Source organism: Coenobita brevimanus, chromosome 27 (assembly GCF_032717465.1).
Source record: "Coenobita brevimanus isolate Jiangsu-jjx chromosome 27, ASM3271746v2, whole genome shotgun sequence".
Taxonomy (NCBI): Eukaryota; Metazoa; Arthropoda; class Malacostraca; order Decapoda; family Coenobitidae; genus Coenobita; species Coenobita brevimanus.
Window position 1 is genome coordinate 32,731,670 of NC_136980.1, and position 27,515 is coordinate 32,759,184.

The window sequence follows — 27,515 nt, forward strand, 5'->3', positions numbered from 1 at the left end:
ATTTTAGGAGATTTCAATGTTCACCACCACCTTTGGTTCGCCTCTCCTTTCATTGATCCACCTGGTGAACAAGCCTACATCTTCTCTGTCCTTAATGACCAAGAGCAGTTTGTACAGCACCCTACCCGTATCCCAGACCGCCTTGGAGAGAGCTCCAACATACTTGACCTCTTCCTTACAACTAATCCTTCTGTTACACTGTAATCTTTTCTCTCCATTGGGCTCCTCCGATCACAACCTTATCACTTTAACCTGTCCTATTACTCCGATACATAATGTGGACCCTCCAAAGAATCATCGTCTGTGGCACTTTGGTGCTGCGGATTGGGAGTCCCTCAGGCAGTACTTCTTTGATTTTCCCTGGAATGATTATTGCTTCCATGGCCGGGAGACAGCTGAGTGTGCCTTACGCATTACGGAGGTTATTCTTTCGGGCATGGAAGCATACATTCCTTTCTCATAACTTTTGTTTAACACAAGAAAGCCTTTGTTTAATCACGCTTGTTCTAATGTTGTCCGCAACAAGGAGAGGGCCTACAAAAGGTACCGGAGCCAACCCACCCCTGAATCACATCATCTTTACATTTCCTCCCGGAATCGTGCTAAGTCTGTTCTTCGTTCTGCTAAAAATAATTTCATCTGTACTAAATGCTCTCAACTCTCCAACTCGAATTCTTTCTGCTCCTGCTGGCAGCTTGCCAAAAACCTTTCCAACAACTTTACCTCATCATCCTTCCCTCCTCTTTTCTACTCTGATGGTTCTGTAGCTATTTATTCTACTGATAAAGCAAATCTCTTTGCTCAGACTTTTTCCTCCAATTCCATCTTAGATGATCCGGTGCTGTTCTTCCATCACTTCCCCCCTCTGGCTTCCTCATGGCTGACATTAAAATTTCTTCAGCTGATGTATTTTCTGCCATCACTGGCCTCAATACTAACAAGGCATATGGGCCTGATGGGGTTCCTCCTGTTGTTCTCAAGAACTGTGCTTATGTGCTTACACCCTGCCTAGGTAAACTCTTTTGCCTTTGTCTGTCAAGTTGTATCTTTCCTTCTTGCTGGGCGTTTGCTCTCATTCAGCCAGTTCCAAAGAAGGGTGACCATTCCCAACCTCTAACTACTGTATAGTCCAATTGCTTTAACATCGTGTATTTCAAAAGTTTTCGAGTCAATTCTTAATAGAAAATTTTTAAGGCATCTTTCCTATCACGACCTTCTTTCTGATCGTCAGTAGGGGTTCCGTCAGGGATGCTCCACTGGCGATATTCTCACCTACCTTTCAGACTCCTGGTCATCCTCCTTTCAAGACTTTGGTAAAAGCTCTGCCATTGCACTTGACATCTCAAATGGGATCGATCAAGTCTGGCATAAATCTTTAATTTCCAAACTGCCCTCTTACGGTTTCTATCCTTCTATCTGTGCTTTCGTCACTAGCTTCCTTCTGTTGTAGACGGCCATCGTTCTTCTCTTAGATCTATCAACAGTGGTGTTCCTCAGGGCTCTGTCCTATCACCAACTCTCTTCCTTTTATTCATCAATGACCTTCTAAGCTGTACATCTAACCCTATCCACTCGTACGCTGATGACTCCACCTTTCACCTTTCCATTCGGTTCCCACAACGTCCATCTCAGCAGTTACCTCAACAAACAAGGGATGAGATTATGGCACACCTAATGTCTGACTTGGCTTGTATCTCTGACTGGAGTAAAATTAATCTGGTTGTTTTTAATGCATCAAAGACGCAGTTCTTACACCTATCAACCTGACAAAATCTTCCACAGGTATACCCACTAATATTTAATAATATTCAGCTTAACCCTGCATCATCCTTGACCATGCTTGGGGTTTCATTTACTCGGGACTTATCTTAGAAAGATCATATTACATCTCTTGTAAAATCTGCTTCCAAGAGATTAGGTGTGCTAAGCCGACTCCATTCCTTCATTATCCCTGCACAATTGTTGACTCTATACAGGGGTTTTATCTGCCCCTGTGTGGAGTACAACTCTCATGTGTGGGGAGGCTTCCCATATACCGCTCTTCTCAATAGGGTGGAGTCCAAGGGGTTTTGTCTCATAAACTCCCCTCCCCTTACTGACCCCCATCAACCTCTGTCTCTTTGCCGCACTGTTGCATCTTTATCTCTTTTCTATCGCTACTTCAATGGTCACTGCTCCACTGAACTGTCTGCATGCATTCCTCCACCTCTATGACGGGTGCATAGCACCTGTCTAGCAGCAAACTCTCATCCCTTTTCTGTCCAACTGTCTAATGCAAGAGTTAACCGTTACTCCCAGTCCTTCATTTATGCAACAGGCCAACTCTGGAGCTGTCTCCCTCTGTCTGTATTTCCTGCTTCCTATGATCTTTAGTCTATCAAACTCAGTGTGTCCAGGCATCTCGAAATGATCGGATCTTGAATTTGGCTCTCTTGTGTTTTGTTTTTCTCTTGGAGGGAACTGTTATTGCGGGCTCATGGCCTTTGGTTCCTTCTTCCTTGCATAAAAAAGATAACACTGAGATAATTTGTTACCGGGAAAATAAAGCGATGCTGCAAAGAGCGCTCACATATTACAGTGCTTAACCACTTCACTATTCCAAAGTTCATACTGCTCTGTCCTCCCTCCTTAGCCCCACACACACACACACACACACACACACACACACACACACTTTCCATATGGTGTACAATCTTGAGGCAATGGTGTTAAATTCCTTGAGAATATCTAAACCCGATGAAGTCAGCAAAGCTAATGGATGATGTACCTTATCTACTCACTAATCTCGGGAAAACGTAAAAAGTTATCTGAACAACATAATTATTACTGAACCACCCAGGTTATTCCGCCATAACTGACTAGCGACTGTATGCCACCAACGAATAGGACTCGTATATATTTCTATACAGTCTGGTAACCATTTTTATTACTGGTCAGATTTTCTTATGAAACTTTTGATGAAGCCAATGTATTGCAATGACGGTTACTGGGCGCTGAACAAATACTTGAGATACAACAGGCAGTCAGTCACAGTGATGACGGCAGAAAACCGTCTAGTCCAAGGTGACACTTACTGCGTGGTGATAACACTCCGTCACCACCTACATGACTGGTATATGAAGGTCATAGGCAATGTGGCTGGGGAGAATTCACAAGACGTCTTCCTTCGTGATTCATTTTGCTCATCGTACCTCTGTATCCTCTTGCTTGTTACTGATAATATGTGAATATTAAAAGGTTATAATTAACACACAAGAGAAAGTAAATGGCCATCATGCAAAATAAATCGCTATGGAAGTTGTGCTACGAAACATGCCACGTCACTTAGAATATGGCGTTAAATCTCACGGTACAGAAAGAGTTTGGGGAGACGGCACCGCCTTTGCAGACTGCACGGCAGCCTAAGTCTTTGGTAACCAAGCAGTGCGTCGTAGTGTAAAATAATGCTGGTCAGTAAGATTTCTCAAGACCTCATTGCCATACTATTAGTTTCCCTGTTGTGATCACACTGCAGGAGTTCTCACCGGTTTTATATTATCAATAATCCCTTCAGTCCGGTGAGGTATCTATAAGTTTTTATTTGCTACCTCCAGGTGACATCATTCAGCTTACACGAACTGGAAAGGTTTGATACAGCATTGGTTAATTCCTTGATACAAAAGAAGAAACAGCAAGAAAAATAATGAATACTCAGACTGAATGGATTGAATTGTGTTCTACTAGTGTCTGGTCCTGCGGTACCATGTCATGGAGCTTGTATAAAGAGCAGTGATATATGGATGCTTGTACAGTTGCAGAAGTAAAAAAAAAAAGATTCACTTCATTATGGATAATTCTGGGACTGTGAGCAATGATTTTCAAAAACCAGTGGTGCGATCGGTGGAAGCCAATATTCTTCTCAGAGAATTGTGTGAGAATTTGATATTTGTTCAGTAAAAGAACATTGGTATTACTGTCCGCAACTATACATAAAAACTGTAGTATCAAAAGGAAAACTATACTTCTGAAGAAGGAGCACTGAGTACTGAGTGGCAGTACTGTGCAGCAAGTGGATGGTACTGAGCACTGACTGGCTGACAGTATTTTAAGGAGTTAGAGAAGAAAGCACTAAGTACTGACAGAGAAAAATGTTCAGGCAGATAGCAGAGCACTCACTACAGACAGGGGTTTATATTCAAAGAGTAAAGTTTACTGTGAATTAATTACTGCCTGTCGCTTCAGGTGGCGGGAGCGGCATTGGGCGTGCATGCTGTCAGGTGCTGGCCAGGGAGGGCGCCCGAGTGGTGGTCACTGATATCAACCTTCAGGCGGCAAAACACACCCTCACTCTCCTGCCTGGTGAGTCACTGTCATGTCCATTGCATCACAGACTAGCCACAGGTAACGTTATGTTTGCACGATGCTCCATTGTGTCCTGTGAAATACTAAGGAAAAAATGTTCAACATAAGTCTGTCTGTCTGTCTCTGTCTCTGTCTCTGTCTCTGTCTCTGTCTGTCTGTCTGTCTCTCTCTCTGTCCACCAAAATAGCAACATGAATCCGGTCATTCTCTTGGTGTGCATGGATTTAAATACAGTATGAACACTTGCTCGAATCTCATATTTGCTTGGTTTATCATCATTAGTTTTAGGGTTTATGGAAGTGACATTGGCAAAAAAAAAAAAAAATGATTTACGCAACTATGGGGGTGAAACTGTACTGAGTATCCAACCAGTTATGCTGTGGGGGTCTTCCCTGGAGGAGTTCCCAGTCCAGTACCTGCAGGTATACAGGAATGTGGTACTTTTGGTGAGGGGAGATGCAAGGGACTCTGGTGCATTAGAAGAATGCAGTCGTTATTGGGTACAGATAAGTACAAAGGAAAATGCCTGAAGGGGGAGCTGCATGGGACCGTGATGTGCTGGGGGAAGAACTGTCTTTCCTGTGTATGGAGAACTATGCCAGGAGAACATACTGTAGAGGTCGTCCTTTACAGGGTAACGCATTATGCAACTGGTTCGAAGTTGTTTAGCCCATTTCTGGTTGACACATGAACTTACATCCTCTCCAGTTTGTCGCCTGTTGGTCAAGATGTAAATTTACATTCCCCTTATTTTATTTAAGGTTTGTCAAGATCTTTTCCCTTGTTACGTCTAAGGCTGGTCAAGGTGTAAATTTATATTCTCCCTACTCCGTCCCCAGTTGGTCAAGATGTAAATTTACGTTCCCCATAATTTGTGAAAGGGTGTCAAGGTGAACATTTGTATACACTCTTCTCCGTCCCCTGTTGGACAAGATGTAACTTTACCTCATTAAGTATTTGGAAATTGGTTTATAACACATACATGAAGGTACCATGTTGGAGATTCTCAGACATCAGGCCACGTTATTTGGACATCAGTGCACCCCTCCACATGTCTCTCTACTTCCCTGCTGCCCTCCACGCATCTCTCTCTCTCTCTCCCTCTCTCTCTCTCTCTCTCTCTCTCTCTCTCTCTCTCTCTCTCCAACAAATCCTCTCTGAATTATGCTAACCTAACAAACTTTAATAAATACAGTACAAAGGTCTCACCTTACTGTACAACGTCACTTCACATTCTTTAACTAAGGACCCTCTAATAATATGATAATAAATATCTGTTTACCACCTTACTGCTTCCTGAAGTGGGATAACATGGCAGTTATTCAGCACCAGGAAGTAGTCTGTTACTTTCATGGGCGATCTTTAACCCATCACGTCCCGAGCTATTTCGCACCTCCGGCACCTCCCAATCCAGAGCTATTTTTTTTTTTTTTTTTTTTTTTTGGCTAAAACCTCCGCTTTTGGTAAGAAGCATTGAAAATCCATAGAGAAATCGCTCACCTGAGGTTTAAAATACTCGATACAGGTAGCAGTACCTCCTTACCTTACTGGGTTTTCTATCAGGCTGGCTCCAAAGAAAACGAGTTCTGTGGGAGGGTAACTATTCCACACCACTCATAAATGGTACTTATTTATTTATTTGGTACGAATTTATATGCATTATGAGAGTATATTGGTTTTCACACAGTAATGTAAGCATTATAATCATTGTTTCACTCACTAACTCATCAACATACCTGAACTTTTTTGGTGACATTACTTGATCATCATTTCTGACTGTTTCTTCCTCTAATGCTATGAAACTTTGTCCTTCACATTGTCATCGATTGGGGAATCACTCTGGGCCTGAATATCTTTATTGGCCAGGTCACTGGTAGCAGGTGAATTGCTGAGACAATGGCATGCTGGGGTGGGGGGAGGTTATGTGGTGTAAGACGTTGTCCCTGCCTGGCACCTTGTAAAGGAATAGAGGAAGGTGTCCCGAGTATACGTACCAAAAATCATTCGCGAAAATTGAAAATTGTGCGAATTATGAACCTTGCAATTGCGCAACGTATCAGTACGGTGATGGGACTAGCTGTTACAAAACGTTGTGACGTACCCATACGTCAATGGGATGCCTTGGGTTAAATGTCCTCCATAGTTCCTTCACCTTGGTCCAGATTTTCGACCTTTTGCAACTTTTTTTATGTAGCTCAGTGGCACTTAAAGACAGTCCTGCATCTCCATGTGCTTTCCACAGAAATTCCACGTGACTAGCAACAGTTTCTACTGTTAATCTACTGTATTGTTACAGCTCTGCATTCAATTGGGACAGCAACAATTATAGGCCAAGTTAGAGCAGAAAGAGTCTAGTTTCCCCAGCAATATCTCTTTCCCTAACTCATGGCTAGAGATGCCTACCACTAATTTAAATGAAAGTTCTTTAAATGATCACATTTGTAGACATAGGTATGTTATTTTTTTTATTTTCAAAAGTTTGATAAATAATGTAAAGCTGCTATATACTATATTATTCAGTTTTAGCCCCACATCCCATGTCAAGAACTGCTTCTTATTATTTCATAATGTGGGTTGCCAGATCATGAAGTTCTTAAAATTAATGCTTTCCAACACCACAGAATGAGAAATATAACAATATCGATTAATCCTTCACAATCGTATGAAACAACTTACAAAATATTTAGTCTTATAACCAACAGCACAGTGTTAGGTGCAGTATTATTTAAGTTAATGGGTTCATTGGACAATCAGCCATTTGTCACAAATCAACAACTGTTTCAGATTTTACAAAGCACTTGAAATTTAAATCTTTGAATTGTGGCACACCCTCTGCATTTACAACAGTAATACTAAAATCGAGTAAAGTGATGGTCTTTGAGAGAGGTGAAGTCAGTGAATGTACAGCGAGGTTGGATGGTGAGGAATTGGAAAATGTGAGTACATTTAAGTACTTGGGTAGTGTGATGAGTAAGGATGGAGGTTTGGAGGGTGAAGTGCTTGAAAGGGTACAGCAGGGAAGAAAGGTTGCTGGTTCCTTGAAAGCAGTGATAAGAAACAGGGAAGTGAGCATGGAAGTGAAAAAGTTACTACATGACAGTATTGTGATACCAACTCTAACGTACGGAAGTGAAGCTTGGACGTTGTTGGAAGGACACAAGTCAAGAGTGAGAGCAGTGGAAATGAGTTATTTAAGAGGAGCCTGTGGAGTCACATGGAGAGACAGGCTGACGAATGAGGATATAAAGGAGCGTTGTGGTGTTGATGTGGCTGTGATAGGAAGCGTTATGAGGAACACACTGAGGTGGTTTGGCCATGTGGAGGGGATGGAGGGTGAAAGACTGACGAAGAGAGTATATGTGAGTGAGGTGGAGGGGGAAAGAGGGAGGGGGAGGCCGAGGATGAGATGGAGGGATGGGGTGGAGAGGTATATGAGAGAGGGGGGTGTGAGCTGGGAGCGGGGGAGTGAAATGGCGGGGGACAGGGCGACTTGGAGGCGATTTGTTTGTGGCCACCCCAAACGGGATTCAGGCGTCTGGCAATAGATAGATAGAATACTAAAATCGTCTAAAAAAAAAAAAAGTGAACATAGCCAGCCTGTTCATTGCATGAAACAATACATGCAGTATTCACAGACAGAGAATAAAACAAATTCCATTGCATTATGATTTATAATGTATACTTATACCTAGTATTCCGACCCATGGCTTCTAGTACAATTATGGAATTGTTGTGCATGGCACCAGCTAGCGTTTTCCCTTCTCCCCAACATATATACGTAAAGTGTGCATTGGTTGTGTTCTTGTTTAACGACCGTTTATCAGCTTACAGTTTCTCTTGCATTTCCTCAGTTTTTCAGACATTGACAGACGAAGGTTAACATACCAAGCTTTTCTTCCATCTGGAGCCCAGGAAGATCCTAATATGACATGAGGGGTGGGGGAAGGAGATAAAACCTGGAAGATTTTTTTTTACTGAGCATGAATTGAAGAAGGAAACAGAAATTAAATAAAAAACAAATTAGTTCATACACCAAATTACAGGTGACCTCCATTCATAAAAAAATCTGTATGAGTTGGACTTGAACTGCTGTAGGTTGAAGTTTGGGGGGAAACTATTCTGGGGAAGTGAGTTCCAAAGAGATGCAGTTTGGAGAAAAAAAAATTCCGATCAGCAGAAGTTCTGCAATATGGCAGTGTGACAGTCCAATCATGAGCGCTACCAGATGCCCGTTTAGCACAGGGGAAAGCGTGGAGATGGGGCACAATGGATGCAACTTGGTCCGAGCATATATCTGTCTATCCATATACCTACGCTGCTTCCCCCAAGGAAAGGGAAGTAGCCGAGACAGGACGACACACTCCCAATTTACTCATCCACTCAAACACATTCATTCGCATCTTACCCCCAAAGGGGAGAAGGGACAGATCCTCACCGCACCACACCGCACGAGGTCAACTGCGCAGTGCAATCAGTGACATCCGCAGCAGGGCCCAACAGCAGAGCTGGTTTACCCCTGCCACTTCATAATAGACCCATCCCCTTACCCGCACCTGACCTGCTTGGCTAATCAGACCAAATGCGGGAGAATATCCCTTCAGGGCTGTCATCATTTATTCATTCACAATTTTCTCCATTTATTTCTGTCACGCACAGCCATTCTTCCTTGCTCAACAGACATCCCCCTCTCATCCAACGCTCTCTTCACGCTGTCCATCCATCCTATTCATGGTCTCCCTCACAGCATTATACCTCTCACATCAGATCTAGTTATCTTTTTCACCAATCGCTCATTATCCATTCTCTCCATATGCCCAAACCATCGCAACACCCTCTGCTCAACTCGATCAGCCATCTCCCGAACAACTCCAGTTCACCTTTGCACTTCATCATTTCTCACTCGATCCATTCACGTCACTCCACACATACTCCTCAGACACCTCATCTCAATTACATTCAAACTTTTTCTCTCTCCTACACCCATATTCCATGTATCAGCCCCATATAATGCAGTCGGTACCACAACACCCTCATACAGCCTTCTATTTACATCCATTCTAAGCAAACGACATCTAAACACTTTTTTCATTCCTCCCAGCACCTTTGCTACTTCATTCATTCTAAACTTCACTTCTGCATCTATTCTTCCATCCACAGTGACATGTGACCCTAAATACTTAAAACACTCTTCCTCCTCAAGCAACTCACCATTCAAAACTATATTCATCCTCCTACCATCTACCGACCTCGTACATATCATCACTTTACTCTTATTCTCATTTACTTTCAATTTCCTCCTTTCACACACCCTTCCAGACTCCTCTACCAACTATCTCAATCTCTCCTCTGAATCAGCCACCAGTGCAGTATCATCTGCAAACAGCAGCTGCATCAGATTCCACTCTTTACCATCAACATTCACCAGACTCAGACCTCCACCTAAAACTCTTGCATTCACCTCCCTTACAACACCATCCATTTAAATATTAAACAACCAAGGTGACATCACACATCCCTGCTGCAGCCTCACTCTCACGGGAAACCAATCACACAGTATTTCCCACTCTTACACACGCTCTATTATTTTCACCCCTTTTAGTAACCTACTATCAAGTCCATACAATCTTAAAACAGTCCACAAAGCTTCCCTATCAATTCTATCATACGCTTTCTTTAAATCCATGAATGCCCAAAACACATCCTTGGCTTTTGGTAAATACTTTTCACACACTTGTCTCACAGCAAACACCTGATCCACGCGTCCCATACCTCTCCTAAAGCCACATTGCTCATCGCCAATCACTCCGTTTGTACCCTCTCTAACTCTCTTAATTAACCTGAGGTGTCCCATCAACGTATGGGTACATCGCAACGTTTTGTCTTAGCTAGACCCATCGACGTACCTGTACGTCACACAATTGCAAGGTTCATAATTTGCACAATTTTCAAATCTCGCGCTTGATTTTTGGTACATACGGTCGAGAGACCTTCCCCTACCTGCCACGAGGCGGGGACACTCTGTGACCCCGCGCTACCCGCGCTCACCCTCGTCTCGGTCACTCACCCATTAGCAGTGACCTGGGTCAGACATGGTGTGCAGAGGTCTCTCAGAAGAGCAAATTCAAGCGCCCTGGATGCCTTCACAGGCAACAGTGATTCACCCCTTGATGACGAGGTGGTAGACAAGGATTATGTACAACCAGAAGAGGAGGAAAGTAGCAGCAGTGATGAGGAGGTCCCATCCCTGAGGAAGCAGCTCTACGTCACATATCGTGCCACTAGAGAGGGCCAGCCTGCACCAAAACATCTTGCAATCACATCTCTGCAGCCCCTACGTGATGTGGAGCCCAAAACCGAGGACGAGGATAGAGCCATGTGCTACCACATGGTACTGCTGCGAGATCATCACTCGTCGTGGCCCCGAGCGGACAGCACATCGTTCTATCAGGTATGGGCCTAGCGTTTTATTTGGGGGAGGGCAGAAGTGGTGTGGAGGGAGCGGGGAGTGAAATTTAAAGTGTAGGGGCGGTAAATGAAAGGGAGAGTGGCGGGAGTGAGTCATCGCTCTCACATAGTGGTGCGAGGGAGCAGAGCGTATCACGTGGGGTGGTAAGCGTGCGTGGTGAATCATGTGGTGTGATGTTGGAGTGGGGAGGTGATGAGGAGCCTCTCCCCAGCACGTCTTATGCTCCCCAGTATTCCAGGACTTCCTCCCCATAGCCCCCTGATGTTCCTCAAGGCCATAAGAGTAAGGGGAAGGGGGAGGGTAAAGGCCGAGGGAAGAGGAGTGCAAATGGGGAAGCCCTCCACACTCCTCCCCAACCTCCCCCACCAGCATCTCCCCACCCCAACGCTTAGTGTAATTATAAGGCCCGTAAATATGTAATTAGTAGTATAAAGTGGAAACAGGTGTAATGTAAGTGGAAAATTATTATGTAAGTGCATAAATATATTCTAAGTCAAAACATTCCTAGCAAGTGTATAAAGATGTGATTTTTAGATGCTCAGTGTAATAAATAAGGCCCATAAATATGTAAATAGTAGTATAAAGTGGAAACAGGTGTAATGTATGTGGGGAAGTATATTGGAAGTGAAGAAATATAAGTTGAAACATAAGTGGTAGCGAGTGTGCTTGCTACATGAATATGCACTAGCATTTTGCTAAATATCCTTGTAAGGAATGTAAATAGATGAAAACATTTACAGTGGTTGAAAAATGGTATAATGTCATGGAAACAATAATATGAAAGTAAAAAAAATGTAATGTATGTTGAGAGAAGAGTCATAGTGAGTTCGCTCAGTAGGCAAATATGCGCAATCATTATGCTAAATATCATCGTAATGAATGTAAACAGCTGAAAACATTTACATAAAGTCGAAAATGGTAAAATGTCATTGAAACAGTATTATGCAAGTGGAAAAATTATTTGTTTCCTGAAACAAGAAACTTAGCAACCACCGTGTAACCAATGTGACCAAACTCGCTATGCCCGTGCAATGGAACAGTGCTTATTTTTCCTATATATCGGATTGAAAACCATTATATTGTTGTTGTGATTGTTTATTAGTTCCAAATCAATAAATGTAGACGTGTTCTTTGTTGTTTCTTCCCAAATTACCTATCATAGAAAACGTGAGAGCCTGACACATCAGTGACAGAATACGATACCTGAAGTGGGGAGGCTCACCTGTTCTGACCACTTATGGACCCCGGTAAGCCATTTCTTTGTGATTTTCCTTTCTTAACAAAAGCAGATGTTTTAGCCAAGAATTATTTTTTCCAAAATAGCTTGGGATTGGGGGGTATCGGAGGGGGGAAATTTGTTGGGACATGATGGATTAACACTCCACTATACACCTTACCTACAACTCTCAACAGACTTATACCTCTAAAGCTAGTACATTCATACGTATCACCCTTACCTTTATACAACGGGACCACAAAAGCACTTGCCCGGTGAACTGACACCATACTTTTCACAAAGCACACATTCAACAATCTTACTAACCAGTCAACAATAGTTGCTCCACCACCCATCAGGCATTCCACAGCAAACTTTCGCTCTGTTGAGCACCACCTCTCCTCCTCTAAACCTCACCTTCTTTTTCTAACGGAGACTCAGCTGTCTGAGGCAACTGACAGCAAACCCTTTTCTGTATCCTCCTACTTTCTCTATACTCATTTCAAAGCCAAAGGTGGCTGTTGTGTATACATACGCAACGACTTATCTTGCTCTCGTGTTCCTGAACTTGATTCTTCTGAATTCTCCACTCTCTGGCTTCGGCTTTCCTGTCATTCTCTGACTAAATATATCTGTGCTGTTTACTTATCCCCTAATTCTACTGACTATCAAAAATTCTTCGACTATCTTACTTCTACGATGGAACACATTCTGTCCATTTCTCCTTTCTCTGAAATCTCCATTCTTGGAGATTTCAATGTTCACCACCACCTTTGGCTCTCCTCTCCTTTCACGGATCCACCTGGTGAACAAGCCTACATCTTTTCTATCCTTAATGACCTAGAGCAGCTTGTACAGCACCCTACCCGTATCCCTGACCGCCTTGGAGAGAGCTCCAACATACTTGACCTCTTCCTCACAACTAATCCTTCTGCTTACTCTGTTAATCTTTTCTCTCCGTTGGGCTCCTCCGATCACAACCTTATTACCTTAACCTGTCCTATCGCTCCAGTACGGCCTGCGGACCCTCCAGGGAAACGTCGTCTCTGGCATTTTGGAGCTGCGGACTGGGAGGCCCTCAGGCAGTACTTCTTTGATTTTCCCTGGAATGATTATTGCTTCCATGGCCGTGAGCCATCTGAGTGTGCCTTGCGCATTACGGAGGTTATTCTCTCGGGCATGGAAGCATACATTCCTTTCTCATATCCTTTGACTAACGCAAGAAAGCCTTGGTTTAATCACGCTTGTTCTAATGCTGTCCGCAACAAGGAGAAGGCCTACAAAAGGTACCGGAGCCAACCCACCCCTGAATCACATAATCTTTACGTTTCTGCCCGGAATCGTGCTAAGTCTGTTCTTCGCTCTACTAAAAATAATTTCATCCATACTAAATGCTCTCAACTCTCCAACTCGAATTCTTCCCGCTCCTTCTGGCACCTTGCCAAAAATCTTTCTAACAACTTTACCTCATCATCCTTCCCTCCTCTTTTCTACTCTGATGGTTCTGTAGCTATTTCTTCTACTGATAAAGCAGATCTCTTCGCACAGACTTTCTCCTCCAATTCCACCTTAGACGATTCCGGTGCTGTTCCTCCATCACTTCCCCCCTCTGACTTCCTCATGGCTGACATTAAAATTTCTTCAGTTGATGTATTTTCTGCCATTACTGGCCTCAGTACTAACAAGGCATATGGGCCTGATGGGGTCCCTCCTGTTGTTCTCAAGAACTGTGCTTCTGTGCTTACACCCTGCCTAGGCAAACTCTTTCGCCTTTGTCTGTCAACTTGTACCTTTCCTTTTTGCTGGAAGTTTGCTCTCATTCATCCAGTCCCAAAGAAGGGTGACCACTCCCAACCCTCCAACTATCGTCCAATTGCTTTAACGTCCTGTATTTCAAAAGTTTTCGAGTCAATTCTCAATAAAAAAAATTTTAAGGCATCTTTCCTATCACAACCTTCTTTCCGATCGTCAGTATGGGTTCCGTCAGGGACGCTCCACTGGCGATCTTCTCACCTACCTTTCAGACTCCTGGTCATCCTCCTTTCGGGACTTTGGCGAAAGCTTTGCCATTGCACTTGACATCTCAAAGGCTTTCGATCGAGTCTGGCATAAATCTTTAATTTCCAAACTGCCCTCCTACGGTTTCTATCCTTCTATCTGTACCTTCATCGCTAGCTTCCTTTCTGGTCGTTCTATAGCTGCTGTCGTAGACGGCCATCGTTCTTCTCCTAGATCTATCAACAGTGGTGTTCCTCAGGGCTCTGTCCTATCACCAACTCTCTTCCTTTTATTCATCAATGATCTTCTAAGCTGTACATCTAACCCTATCCACTCATATGCTGATGACTCCACCCTTCACCTTTCCATTCGGTTCCCGCAACGCCCATCTCAACAGTTACTTCAAGAAACAAGGGATGAGGCTATGGCACACCTAATGTCTGACTTGGCTCATATCTCTGACTGGGGTAAAAATAATATGGTTGTCTTTAATGCTTCTAAGACTCAGTTCTTACACCTATCAACCCGACAAAATCTTCCACAGGTATACCCACTAATGTTTAATAATATTCAGATTAATCCTGCATCATCCTTGAACATGCTTGGGGTTTCATTTACTCGGGACTTATCTTGGAAAGATCATATTACATCTCTTGTAAAATCTGCTTCCAAGAGATTGGGTGTGCTAAGCCGACTCCGCTCTTTCTTTACCCCTGCACAATTGTTGACTCTATACAGGGGTTTTATCCGCCCCTGTGTGGAGTACAACTCTCATGTGTGGGGAGGCTCCCCACATACAGCTCTTCTCAATAGGGTGGAGTCAAAGGCTTTTCGTCTCATTAACTCTCCTCCTCTTACTGACTCCCTTCAACCTCTGTCTCTTCGCCGCACTGTTGCATCTTTATCTCTTTTCTATCGCTACTTTAATGGTCACTGCTCCTCTGAACTGTCTGCTTGCATTCCTCCACCTCTACGACGGGCGCGTAGCACCTGTCTGGCAGCAAACTCTCATCCCTTTTCTGTCCAACTCTCTAATGCAAGAGTTAACCGTTACTCCCAGTCTTTCATTCATGCAACAGGTCAGCTCTGGAACTGTCTCCCTCTGTCTGTATTTCCTCCTGCCTATGATCTCCAGTCTTTCAAACGCAGTGTGTCCAGGCATCTCAAAATGATCGGATCTTGAATTTGGCTCTCTATTGTATTTTGTTTTTCTCTTGGAGGGAACTGTTACTGCGGGCTCATGGCCTTTGGTTCCTTCTTCCTCGCATTAAAAAAAAAAAAAAAAAAAAAAAAACCATCCATACCTGCAGCTTTCCCTTTTTTCATCTCCTTTACTGCCTTCTGCACTTCCTCCATCGTGATCAAAGAATCATTCAACTCTTCCATGACATTTATTCCTTGCACCCCTCCATCTGCCACAATCTCAGCCACCCTTTCCTCCTCTACATTTAACAATCTTTCAAAATACTCTGCCCATCTCTTCCTTACTGCATCCATCTCAGTTAACATCCTTCCATTCTCTGCTTTTACTCGCTCTTCCTTCCCAGACTCTCCCTTTTGCACCCTTTTCACCTCCTTCCAAAACATTTTCTTACTTTGTTGAAAATTCTCAGTCAACCGCCTACCCCACCTCTCATCTGCTGCCACTTTAGCATCACGCACAGCCCTTCTCGCCCTATTCCTCTTTTCCTTATACCTCTCATATGACACCTCATCCATTCTCTGCAACCACACTTCATGTACACATCTCTTATCAGCCACAGCCATACTTACTTCCTCACACTACCATTCACTTCCCTTTCTTACACCACCACCCACACGTTGTACACCACACACCTCTTCCGCATGCCTCACCACAGCACTCTTAAATAACTGCCATTCCTCCTCCACACTGCCATTTTCCTGATCTTTCACTGAGTTCCACTCATCTTTCAATTTCTCCTGATACTCTATAATTTTCTCTCTTTTATTCAACTCACTCACTTTCAAACCTCCCTGCCACACCTAACTCTCCTAGCTCGTACCCATCTATTACCTACTCTTAGCTTCCCCTCCACCAGGTAGTGGTCAGACACACCTGAACCCTCCCCTTGCAGAACTCTCACATCCAACAATCTTCCTATTAAATTCCTGTACAGAACCATATAGTCCATCAATGCTCTATCAACAACCCTCCCACCCTCCTATCTCACCCATGTATACTTATAAATATCTTTCATCTCAAACAGGGTATTTCCAGTCACCATCTCTCGCTCAATGCACATCCATATCATTCGTTCCCCATTTTCACTTCTTCCAGGCACACCATGCATACCAACTACACCTTCAACTGCTACATTTCCCACTCTAGCATTCAGATCTCCCATCATTACCACATTCGCATTCGCTCCAAAACTCTGCAGACACTCATCAACATCATTCCAGAAAGACTCCCTCTCTTCTTCATCCCTTTCACTACCAGGCCCATATGCACTCATAAACACCAACAACTCACATTCACATTTCGCTTTCACCCACATCAGTCTCGATGACACCTGCTTCCATTCAATCACACACTGCAGTACTTCTGGACTCACTAACAAGGGCACATCTTCTCTTGCCCTTCCTCTGTCAACACCTGACGATCTTCCATTCACACTTCCAAACATAGACTCACCCTTCCCTTTCATCTTCGTTTCACTCAAAGCTAACACTTCCAACTTTCTTCTCACAAACATTCTCCCAATCTCCTCCCTTTTAGCCTCAATTGTACTACATCCACGCACATTCTTGACCCAATCTTCAGGTTACGGGGATAACTCAGTCCCCCATCCCTTTCTCTGGCCTGTCTCTTCTTGGAACTAACAAAAAAACAGAGGAGGGGGTCCCTAGTCCCCTCACCCCGCCCCTTTTAGTCGCCTTTTACAAGACACAGGGAATACAGTAGCAGAATTCTTCCTAACATAACCTGGCCGCAGAGTAGTAGTACCACCCTATAGAGCGGTCAGATTATGTCCCCCCTGCCACAGGGGGTATCTGCCTTAAAAGTATCTGTAAGATAATACAAGTGAGGCAGCATTCCTTCTTACTTGTAGAGAAGGTAGATCATTTGTAATTGCAGGGCTACTAGTAATTCCTATAGCACTGTTTTGAATTTTGTCCAGTTGTTTTAGGGCAACCTCTCTGCATCCACACCACTTTTTTTTTTTTTTTTTTTTTGTCCGACTCTGGCCATAGGCTTCGCAGCCTGCTCTCAAGGCCCAGTAGTCCTCCTACATACCATACACCTCTACATGTCACCACTTCGGTGCTAACACCCACCATCCATATTGAATACATGCTAGGGCTGTCTCATACAGGACTAGTGTATTGGTATTAGCGGGGGTATTTTTACGACATGTCGGCGGGTCTTCTGGTAGATCAGTAAAGTCTGATTTAATGAAATTCAAATCCTTAAACTGTTCCCTGCCCCAGCAGGGATTTGAGCCTGGGTCCGGTAGAACTGGGGTGACCAATAATCCAATTGAGAATGCATATGACTTGTGTAAATTATAGCTGACCACTCATCAGAGATGAAGTCATGGATTCTGTACAATAATTCAACTTTCTTTGATGTGGATTTTTTAAAGTGACATTGTTTCTTAGTAAACTGTATATTTTGGTTTTCCTGGCATTAAATGAGACAGTGTTGTTGTGTCCCTACTCAGTGATCATAGATAAGTGTTGATTTATGGAGATTGTTGTACTGTGTCGCGAGTTTGAGATACTAAACTTTGTGAATGGGTGTTTAAGTGTGAAAGAACTGTGTAGTGTTGTGTCATCTGCATATGAGTGAATGGGATTAAGAGTGATAGATAAGAGATCAATAACATGAATTAGGAGTAGGGTTGGAACCAGGACTGGTCCTTGTGACACGCCAGCATTAATAGAGTAGAAATTGGAATATGCATCATCTAATTTTACTTTTACCTTTCTGTTGCTCAGATATGAGGAATTCAGTGGAACAAAAGATGATCGGCCTTAGCAGGGGAGTTTGGATAGCAGAGATCGGTGCCACACTGTCAAAAGTTTTAGAAATAACAAGGGCTACTGCATGGCTTTCACCATGTTGGTCAACAGACTGACGGATGGTATGAGTCAAGAGATTGAGAACATCAGCAGTGGATCATTCGTAGCAAAAAAAAAAAAAGTACTGTCTGCTGCTAATTAATCTGTTCGATTCAAGATATTTAACTATATGCTTAACCCCTTAACCGCGGGGCATCACTTTTGTGACGCTCTGGCACAATGGATCACACCTCAAGGCATCACTTTTGTGATTCTGTGTTTTTGAATTCGCCCGGGCTTTCAAGTGGTGACTTGTATCATCTGTCAGTACTGCCAGTGTCCAACAATAGTCAGTGCTGCTAATGTCACCTGCACTTCCATCCATTGTTGACAATTTAGCCATTTTCCACATTCTTGACTCCCCTCCCTACCTCCGCTCCATTACCCTTTCCCCTCATCTGCCCGGCTGCGCCACGCTACTGAAATCTTGCCCAGATTTTTCCTCTGATTTCATCCATTGACATGAGCCCAATGCCCTGTTCTTATACAAAATAATATATAAAAAAGAAAAAAGGTAATTGTTACTGCCATACACCTGGAATTGGCTAATTATCACCTGGCAACACTCCACGTGCACTCGTTCGCTAATTTTCCCTGCTTATTTCCCTATGAAATATGCCATATGACCTAGTATCGTAATAAAAATATATATAAGAAAGGAAGGGAGAAGCCAAAGTGATATTTACATTCACCTGGAACTACCTAATTTATCATGTATTGTCTAGATTTCCTGCCAATCATTTAATAGCATATAAATTAGCAGCTGTCACCACAATGACATTGTGAACCCTTGCCTGCCCATATACGTTATGTCATTCAGTTTAGTGTCGTCTTTCTAGATGAAACCATGTTGGACTCGCACCCCTCCATTTCTGCCGCTTCTGCACCCATTGCAAAGGGCCCTGTGACCTCTACCCCTACTAAACCTCATGTGAGAAGGGATAAAGGACTAAGTGACTCTGCTGTGGAACGTGAACTGGCTGATTTATCTTTGATAATGATGGATAGTGGCTTTGATCTTTTGGGCGAATCATGTGATGAGCCTGAGGAGGAAATGGTGACAGAAACTGCCAGTACAAGTGCTTCAATGTCCCAAGTTCGTCCTGCCTCCAAGGGAAAGGAGCCCTTGATGCAGCAAGGGAAGGAATTTTGGAAGGGAGTGAAGAGAAGGCGGGTTAGCCCTGGAACAATGGCCCCGCATGACCCAGCTCCCCATGAGTCCCGATGTGAATCACCTCCCCACTCTCGTAGCCCCACTTCACTAATATCTTCCACCTCTTTAACAGAAATTTCTCCTGAGTCTTTGTCGTCAGAGTCTCCACCAGCATTTACAGTGATGGCAGGCCGTAGGGGATGAGGTAAATCCCTTACTCATTGTAAAAATAGACTAGCTTCTAGAGTAAGGGCTGCTAGTGGTTCACGGCAAATTAGGGTCAGTCATAGTGACCTTAAAATGGCCCAGTCTGCCTCATAGCCACCCTCATCCACCCTCACCCAGCCTACACTGCCATGAAAGGGAACCCTGGATGCCCTCGTGTGGACAGAAGGTTCCGATTTCATCCTGGAACAACTCCACTTCGATGAGAGTTCCTCTGGGATACAGCCTTGCTTCACTCTTGAAGAGGATGCTGAGTGTGTGGAGTACCTTTTGGCCTTCCTTGACGACGAAGTCACGCAGCACATATGTGATGAAACCAACAGGTACGAGTCACAACGTGCTGCAAGGGGTGCAGGTGCAGCAAAAATGCAACAGTGGACCGTGCTTGGAGTGCAGGAACTGTATGTGTTCTTTGCTCTCATGCTTCTCATGCTCCATTCAAGGAAAAATGAGTTGGAAGATTACTGGTCCATGGACCCCTTACTACCCTCACCCACCTTCAATAAGTACATGGCCAGAGATCGCTTCCATAACATCATGGGAAACCTGAACTTCACCAACAACGATGTACCTTCCCAGCCTGACCCACTCTGGAAGATCCGGAACCTAATGAAGGATGAATTTATGTCATTCTTCCACCCATTTCAGAAGGTTGTCATAGATGAATCCTTGGTTCTGTTCAATGGACGTCTGAGGTTCGTACAGTACATTCCAAGCAAACGGATTGGAATCAAGTTCTTTGTACTGTGCGACTGTAAAACGGGGTACATCCTTGACTTCATCATCTGTTCAGCCAGCACTGTCGATCTCGACAAAACACACCCCCTTGGCTTCTCAGGCTGTGTAGTGAAAGTGCTGCTTGAAAGGTATTTTGGTGGGAATCATGTGCTGTATACTGACAACTATTATACAGCACCGAAACTTGCTAAATACCTTTCAGAGCACGGCATCAGCTCCTGCGGCAGCATTGCCAAGAGTAATCGAGCCAATTTCCTAAAATTCCCCGAGGCAGGAAATTCACAGTGAGGAGACGTGCACCTATGCAAGTCTGAGAAGATGCTGTCAATACTGTGGCATGACAAGAGGGTCGTGCACATGCTCACCACCGTACACAAAGGGGAACTGAAAGACAGTGGGAAGGTCGATCGTAGGACAGGTGAACCTGTGATGAAACCTGATGCTGCCACTGACTACAATATCAATATGCACCTGGTGGACAAGACCGACATGATGATTGGAGAGATCGACTGCCTCAGGAAGAATACTAGGTGATACAGGAAAGTGTTTCTGCATCTCATTGACATGACAATGCTGAACTCCTTCATCCTGTACAAGATGAAGGTAAAGCCACCCAAGTCCTTCTCCCTGAGGTTGTTCGCCAGGAATTGTGTTCAGCAGCTACTTGAGAGGTATGGTAAGGTGACAGCAACAGCTCCAAGGTGTCATTCCGTTAGACTTCCTGACAGACTTGAGCAGAGGGCATACATGGATCGGCACTGGTGCAAATGCCTGTCACAATGAAGAGGAAGGCTACGATTAGCAGGTGCCAGGTGCACACCTGAGCACAAACACACCTCTTGGCAGTGCGCTAAGTGCCAGGTTCCCGTTTGCGTAACCTTTTTTTTTTTTTTTTATTACCACAGCCTGAAGCATTTCTAAAACAGTGCAAGTGGAAATATACATACAATGGATCCTCGTTTTTCGACGCATTTTACTTCGACGCCTTGTTCTTTGCACGAGAAAAAAGTTTCCGAGTTGTCTCACACTTCGCGAATTGCCCTACATTTCGATGCTCCAAGCCGGCAGCCAACAATGTATGCCTGAGGCTACCAACATCCTATCGACCTTGAGTGATCTGAAGGCTCAAGTGATGGCCGTCTACAACAGAAACATACAGGAGCAGAGACAAGCCCTGATCACACAGATCACACGATATTTTCAGGAGATACAGAATGTCGCTGCTATTCTGCAAGACTTGGACATCCCAGCATGGCTGGATGAAGGAGGAGAAGTGAACAGAGAGGAATTGGAGGTACTGGTGCCTGAGTTCGACTTCGAGGGCTTCAGCCTAGGTGATGGGGCCAGAGGATTGAGGGAATGGAGAATGAAAGACAGTAGGGACGTCAATCATTCACTCCAAGGGAGGAAAGGACGCTGTGCCACTCCTCTCTCTCTCTCTCTCTCTCTCTCTCCGAGAGAGGAGGGAGGGAATGGACAGTGAGAAAGAAAAGAGGGACGGCTGTCACGCCTTATCCCCTTATTCGTTCAAGGGATGCATTTTCTGCCATTTCATTATTTACTCTCTCTTTCTCTCTCTCTCTCTCTCTCTCTCTCTCTCTCTTTCTCTCGTGTGTGTGTGTGAGTGCAGATTCCCCTCCCCCCCTCTCTCTCTCTCTCTCTCTCTCTCTCTCTCTCTCGCGTGTGTGTGTGTTTGTGCAGATTCCCTTTCTCTCTCTCTCTCTCTCTCTCTCTCTCTCTGTGTGTGTGTGTGTGTGTGTGTGTGTGTGTGTGTGCAAATTTCCTTTCTCTCTCTCTCTCTCTCTCTCTCTCTCTCTCTCTCTCTGTCATGTGTCTGTGTGCAGATCATCTTTACCTCTCTCTCTCTCTCTCTCTTACGTGTGTGTGTGTGTGCAGATCCCTTAGCGCCTGGTGTGGGGTTGGCGGCGTCACGGGAGGGTAGGGCCTGTTTGGTGTTATTGTACTTTTTGATAGGGTAGGTACATGTCCCACCAGAACGCGAGGTTTTGGCGGAACATCCAAGCAACGAAAAACGAGGAGCCACTGTAATGTGTAAGAAATGTGTAAATAATGTGTAAATAGCAAGTGAAAGCAATGGCTGTAAATATGATTGAACAGTGGAAAATAGTTTTATAAGTTACTGCAAGTGACGGTGCATAACATAGTGTAAATAAAATAGAAATGTAAATAATGTAAATACAATAGAAAATGTAAATAGAAATGCAAATTATCAGTAATATAAGAATATGAGTACAAATACTTGGGGTAATGACAGTGAAAGTGAAAGCTTCGCTCTTAAGTAGTTTACTGAACGACAAAGTGAATGTCTGGAGTGAAAATAAACTATTATTACTGAAGGAAACTTATGGATAAGTACTGTAGATATATATAAGTGTAATAAAGTACTAGGAATATAAAGTGTGAGTGTGTTTATGAATAATAAATGACAAAATACCAACGTGGAACGAGTGCGGGTGGGAAGCTGGTACGTGCTCATAATTTACATTGCTTTCACAGTTTTTTTTATTTTTGGAGTATTGATTGCAAACTACTTGAAAATCACAGAATAGTGTTTCTAGTGATAATTTCAGGCTGTTGTAATCATATTGGGGTGTCGCGAAGTGTAAAGTGGAGACTTCATTACCCAACTTCACAAGTCTGCACAAGTCCTACGGTAGTCGACGAAGGCTCAACAAACATCCCAGGAGAAAGCTGAAGGTATGTGCCACAAGCATATTTAATTATAATATTCTAGGACTAATAACTGATTTTTGGAAAATATTTTTAAAAAGTCAGTCGGAGCGCGATTATCCCTGCAGGACGTGCAGGGACTGCTTCCGATATCCCTGTGGTTAAGGGGTTAATACAGTCTCAGATACTTTACCAAGAGATGATGTGATAGCTACTGACCTGTAACACTGGTTTACAAAAAAAAAAAAAAAAAAAAATCTGAGGCAAGCATGCGATATGCTTAATTCAAATTTCTAAACAGTTTTGCTCTAACACCTCTAGTTTTTTTGCTTTCACATATACCTTTTTTTATATAATGCATATATTTATAATCTAATGAGTTTATTTCATATATTAAAATGGCATATTACAGAACGAAACAAAACAGACACAGAACACTGACAGAACTAAATATTACCATTACTTGGATATATGCATATATACACACCATAGTACTACAGACAGTCATAAGTGAGTTTTTTTGGACGATCTGGTGTACTTTGCCTCCGGGATGTCGCACAGGAGCCTCCAGCAGACGTCCCCCATCATGCTGGGGCTCCACTTGCCTTGGTAGTTGCTCTCCATCTTAGTAATATCTTGTGGAACCTTTCCCCATGTTCGTCACTTACTGCTTCGAGGTTCTGGGGGGAGAAGTTGAGGTGGGAGTGGAGAAAGTGAATTTTGAGAGACATTCGGCACCCCATATCCTGATAACCCTGCAACAACTTCTCGACACGCTCTTGGTAATCTAGTTCCCGTGTATTACCAAGGAAGCCATGGCAGACTACCTTAAATGCTTCCCATGCTCTTAATTCCTTCAAGGTGAGCATCCCCTCGAATACCTCATCCTTCAGCACCTCCCGGATCTGAGGTCCGATGAAGATGACCTCCTTGAGCCTAGCAGAATTGAGAGCTGGGAACAGAGTGCACAGGTGTTGGAATGCTGCGTCATCCTTTGTCCATGGCCATCATGAAATTCTTCATAAGGCCAAGCTTGATATGAAGAGGGGGAAGAAGCATCTTGTTCATGTCCACCAGAGGGTTTTCTTGGGCACTGTGATTCCCAGGCACGAAAGTGCTCCTAGACCCCCAGTCCTTCTGCGTGTAGTGCTTGACATGTTTGAGCTTGTTGTGGCGCGCGTTTTAAACCAAGTTCCAATATATAGGACAGTAAATGGATATTTGGCGAATATTTTGGGTCTAGGCCTATATGTATACATGTATAACTCAAAAACTAGAGGTGATGAGTGAAAACAGATTTCGATTCTGAAATCAGCACCCCAAAATTAGGTTAGAACGCCTAATTTCATGCTTGCCTCAAATTTTTTGTAAATCAGTGTAATCAAAGGAGTCAGAGGAACTTCCTTTCTTCGGAAATGGCTGGGTATTGGCTTCTTTCCACGAAGTAGGGAATGAAAAGTTCTTATGCATAATCTGAATAACTTAGCTACAACAGGAGCAAGTTCAAGGGAACCTTTTTTTTTTTTTTTTTTTTCAAAATGATTGGAGGAACTCCATCTGGACCTGGAGTTGTCAAATGGTATATTGTCCAGGATGGATTTTAAGTATCTAATCTGTATCTTAAGTGGAGCAATATCGGAAGAGTCAAATTCTTGTACAGGGACGTTCTGAATGACTTACTCTAAGGTAGTATTTCTGGTAAACGTATTTGCAAGGATGTTCTCTTTTCAACGTGGGTCAGTCATGTTTCCATCTGAAGATTTTAGCAGGGGAATGGGAGATGACTTATAAAACTTATTACTGAAAGAACTGAGAGTTGACCTGAATATTCTATTGTCATTAGGATTATTTAATAGTTTTGATGCTTGGATGTGAAGAAAGTTTGATTTAACGGGATTTGTTACTGCTTTTTCATGGTTTCTAGCAATTTTGAATTGACTGAGGGATTCAGGTGTTTTATATATTAAGAAAAAGTTATATGCTAAGGACTTTTTGATTGTTGCTCTGGCACAATTGCTGTCAGACCATTTTGGGGAGTACAATCTGTGAACAATCCCATACATGCATGTATTAAGTCAATACTACGGGACTGGGTAGAAATGATGTCAGTGGAGAAGAAGGACTGCCATGGAATATCAACAAGATCATTTATAAATCCACCCCAGTCTTCCCTATCAAAGTGCCGTCTGGTCACGCTGACTGGTTCAGGACGGGGAGGTTTGGCTCAATTGCCTAGTGAGACTTTGATGAGACTGAGGTTGGAGGATCCAACCGGTGACAGTACTTCTATCCTGTACTGATCAGGGTTATTTGTCAGGAATAGTCCAAGAGACAGACGCCATGGTCAGGATTATCTGGTATTCTCGTTGGCTGTTTTACCAATTGTATGAAACGATTTTGCAAACAGTTCGCATTCCCATTATCGTCAGTCCTGGCAGAATGCAATAACCATTCTACATTATGGACGTTACAATCACCCAAAACGGAAATTTCAGTGGTAGGAGTGAGGTTAAAGCATGTCAACAGTGTGGATATAGAGTCCAATATGCTGGATTCTGAAAAAACATTGGGGAAGCGAGAAACAATACGGATATATATATATATATATATATATATATATATATATATATATATATATATATATATATATATATATATATAAAGTGATTTTTACGCCAGGAACCCCTTTTTGGATAAGGGCTAAGGCGTTGCCCCTGGGTAGAGGACTTTGGTTTGGAGCGTGTAGCATTTTATGACCGGATGCCCTTCTTGATGTCTACCAATGACCCTTGGGTGGATTCGATCTTCCGACCCTTCGGTCAGAGCGGAGTGCTCTAACCCACTGAGCCATGACTGATATATATATATATATATATATATATATATATATATATATATATATATATATATATATATATATATATATATATATATGAGGCCCCGCGTGCCATTTTTTAAAAGTGGCAGAAATCGCTTTTCAAGTTTTTACAACTTTGAAGAATGATACCGCAAAAACTATTATACCTAGGATAATGGCATTTATGTCATTTTAAAGCTGATTGTCTCTACTTTATCAAAAAACGCTTTAGTAAAGGTACTATTGTTTTTACTAAAAAAAAAACATAAAAACAAAAAATTTACATATTATTATACAATGATCCTACTTTTATGCATAAACTAGTACCGCTGGCCAATAGCTAGTGAGTTCCTTTATGTTGTAAGATGAATGTCTGTAGAGTGGTTGGTTATGAATTTGCCTGGTTATTGTCATAAAAAGTAAGTTTTATAAATTTTTCAAAAAAATTATCAATAGCAGCATTTTTTTTTTTACTTGGTCCTCGTTCTGTGTTTTTATGTGAACAATAGGCACTTTATATCTATTAAATGCAATAACAAACAAAATAACACCAATAATACTAGGAATAACGATGTTGAACATTAATAATCTTATTTATGAATACAGTGATTGCTCCAATAAAAAATACAATGGTTCAATAAAAAAGCTAACTTCACTGAAAGAGTCAATGAACACAAAGCCATAGGCAGTTACGAAAGGTTATCATTTCTTTTTATTGAAAAAAAAAAGTCAAAACTCACACTGTGTCTTGCAGTGGTGTTATAACCACCGAAATTACGTAGGTTATGACACACACAATAAAGCTTGCACACCGCTTGGTCTGCCAGAAGAAGCTGGGGACGAGAGCATTAATATTACTACAGCGCAGCAAAGAGGCTTGGGACGAGAATATTCTCATCGCCTTGGTGATTGGTAACACTACTGCACGCGTAAAAGGGCGCACTGAGAAGCCATTCTCCATAAGGATGGCGCATGGGTATACTCTGTTCTAACATAAGGGCAAAAAGCGCTTGATAAAAGGTGGTAATGTAAACCCAATGTTATTTCTATGGGTTTTCGCCCTTATGTCTTGGGTCATCCATCGCATTCACTAAGTCAACATGAAAGTACATACACTGAGAGACTGTGGGATAGCATTATCTCAATTTTCGACAAGGTGGCGCATGGGTATACTCTTGCATTTGGGGCCTCATATATACAGTATATATATATATATATATATATATATATATATATATATATATATATATATATATATATATACAGTCGACCCTCGATTCTACGGACCTCGAATAAACGGATTTCGGAAGCAACGGATAATATCTGCTAGCAGAGAATCGCTCTGTACACCGGTTATTTGTCTGTTGATTGAAAGTTTGTCATTTCTAACTACATACAGTATTTCTCTTTACAGGTACAAAAGTAAATGATACTTTAGTTGAACATAAAAAAATTACCATAACACAGTACTGTACCTGACCCACATGACCAATGTCCCATACCACCTGCCACTGCCTGCCTCAGTGTTGTGTATCGTCTCTGTGATGAGAAGCATTTATTTTGCTTATTTCCTTGCTCCTCATTTCCTCTCACAGCTTTGAACACATGGTTCCAAACTAACTTTAGTTATGCCTAAGTACCCTGAAAGTACTATGAACACAAGAAAAGCATTTACCCCAAAGTAAAACGTAAAATTGTTGGACGAAGTGGCATGTGGTGTGGGAGCTTATATGGAAACGATCAG

At 42.8% G+C, this 27,515-nt stretch overlaps 1 protein-coding gene across 1 annotated transcript in view; it reads left to right on the forward strand.

Moving 5' to 3' along the window:
• LOC145394528 ((3R)-3-hydroxyacyl-CoA dehydrogenase-like) overlaps positions 1 to 27,515 on the forward strand; it is a 97,755-nt gene that overhangs the window by 10,127 nt on the left and 60,113 nt on the right. Inside the window, exon 2 of the mRNA XM_080268366.1 lies at positions 4,222 to 4,338. Within this exon, the coding sequence (XP_080124492.1) occupies positions 4,222 to 4,338 (117 nt within the window). The remainder of the gene's footprint in view (positions 1 to 4,221; positions 4,339 to 27,515) is intronic.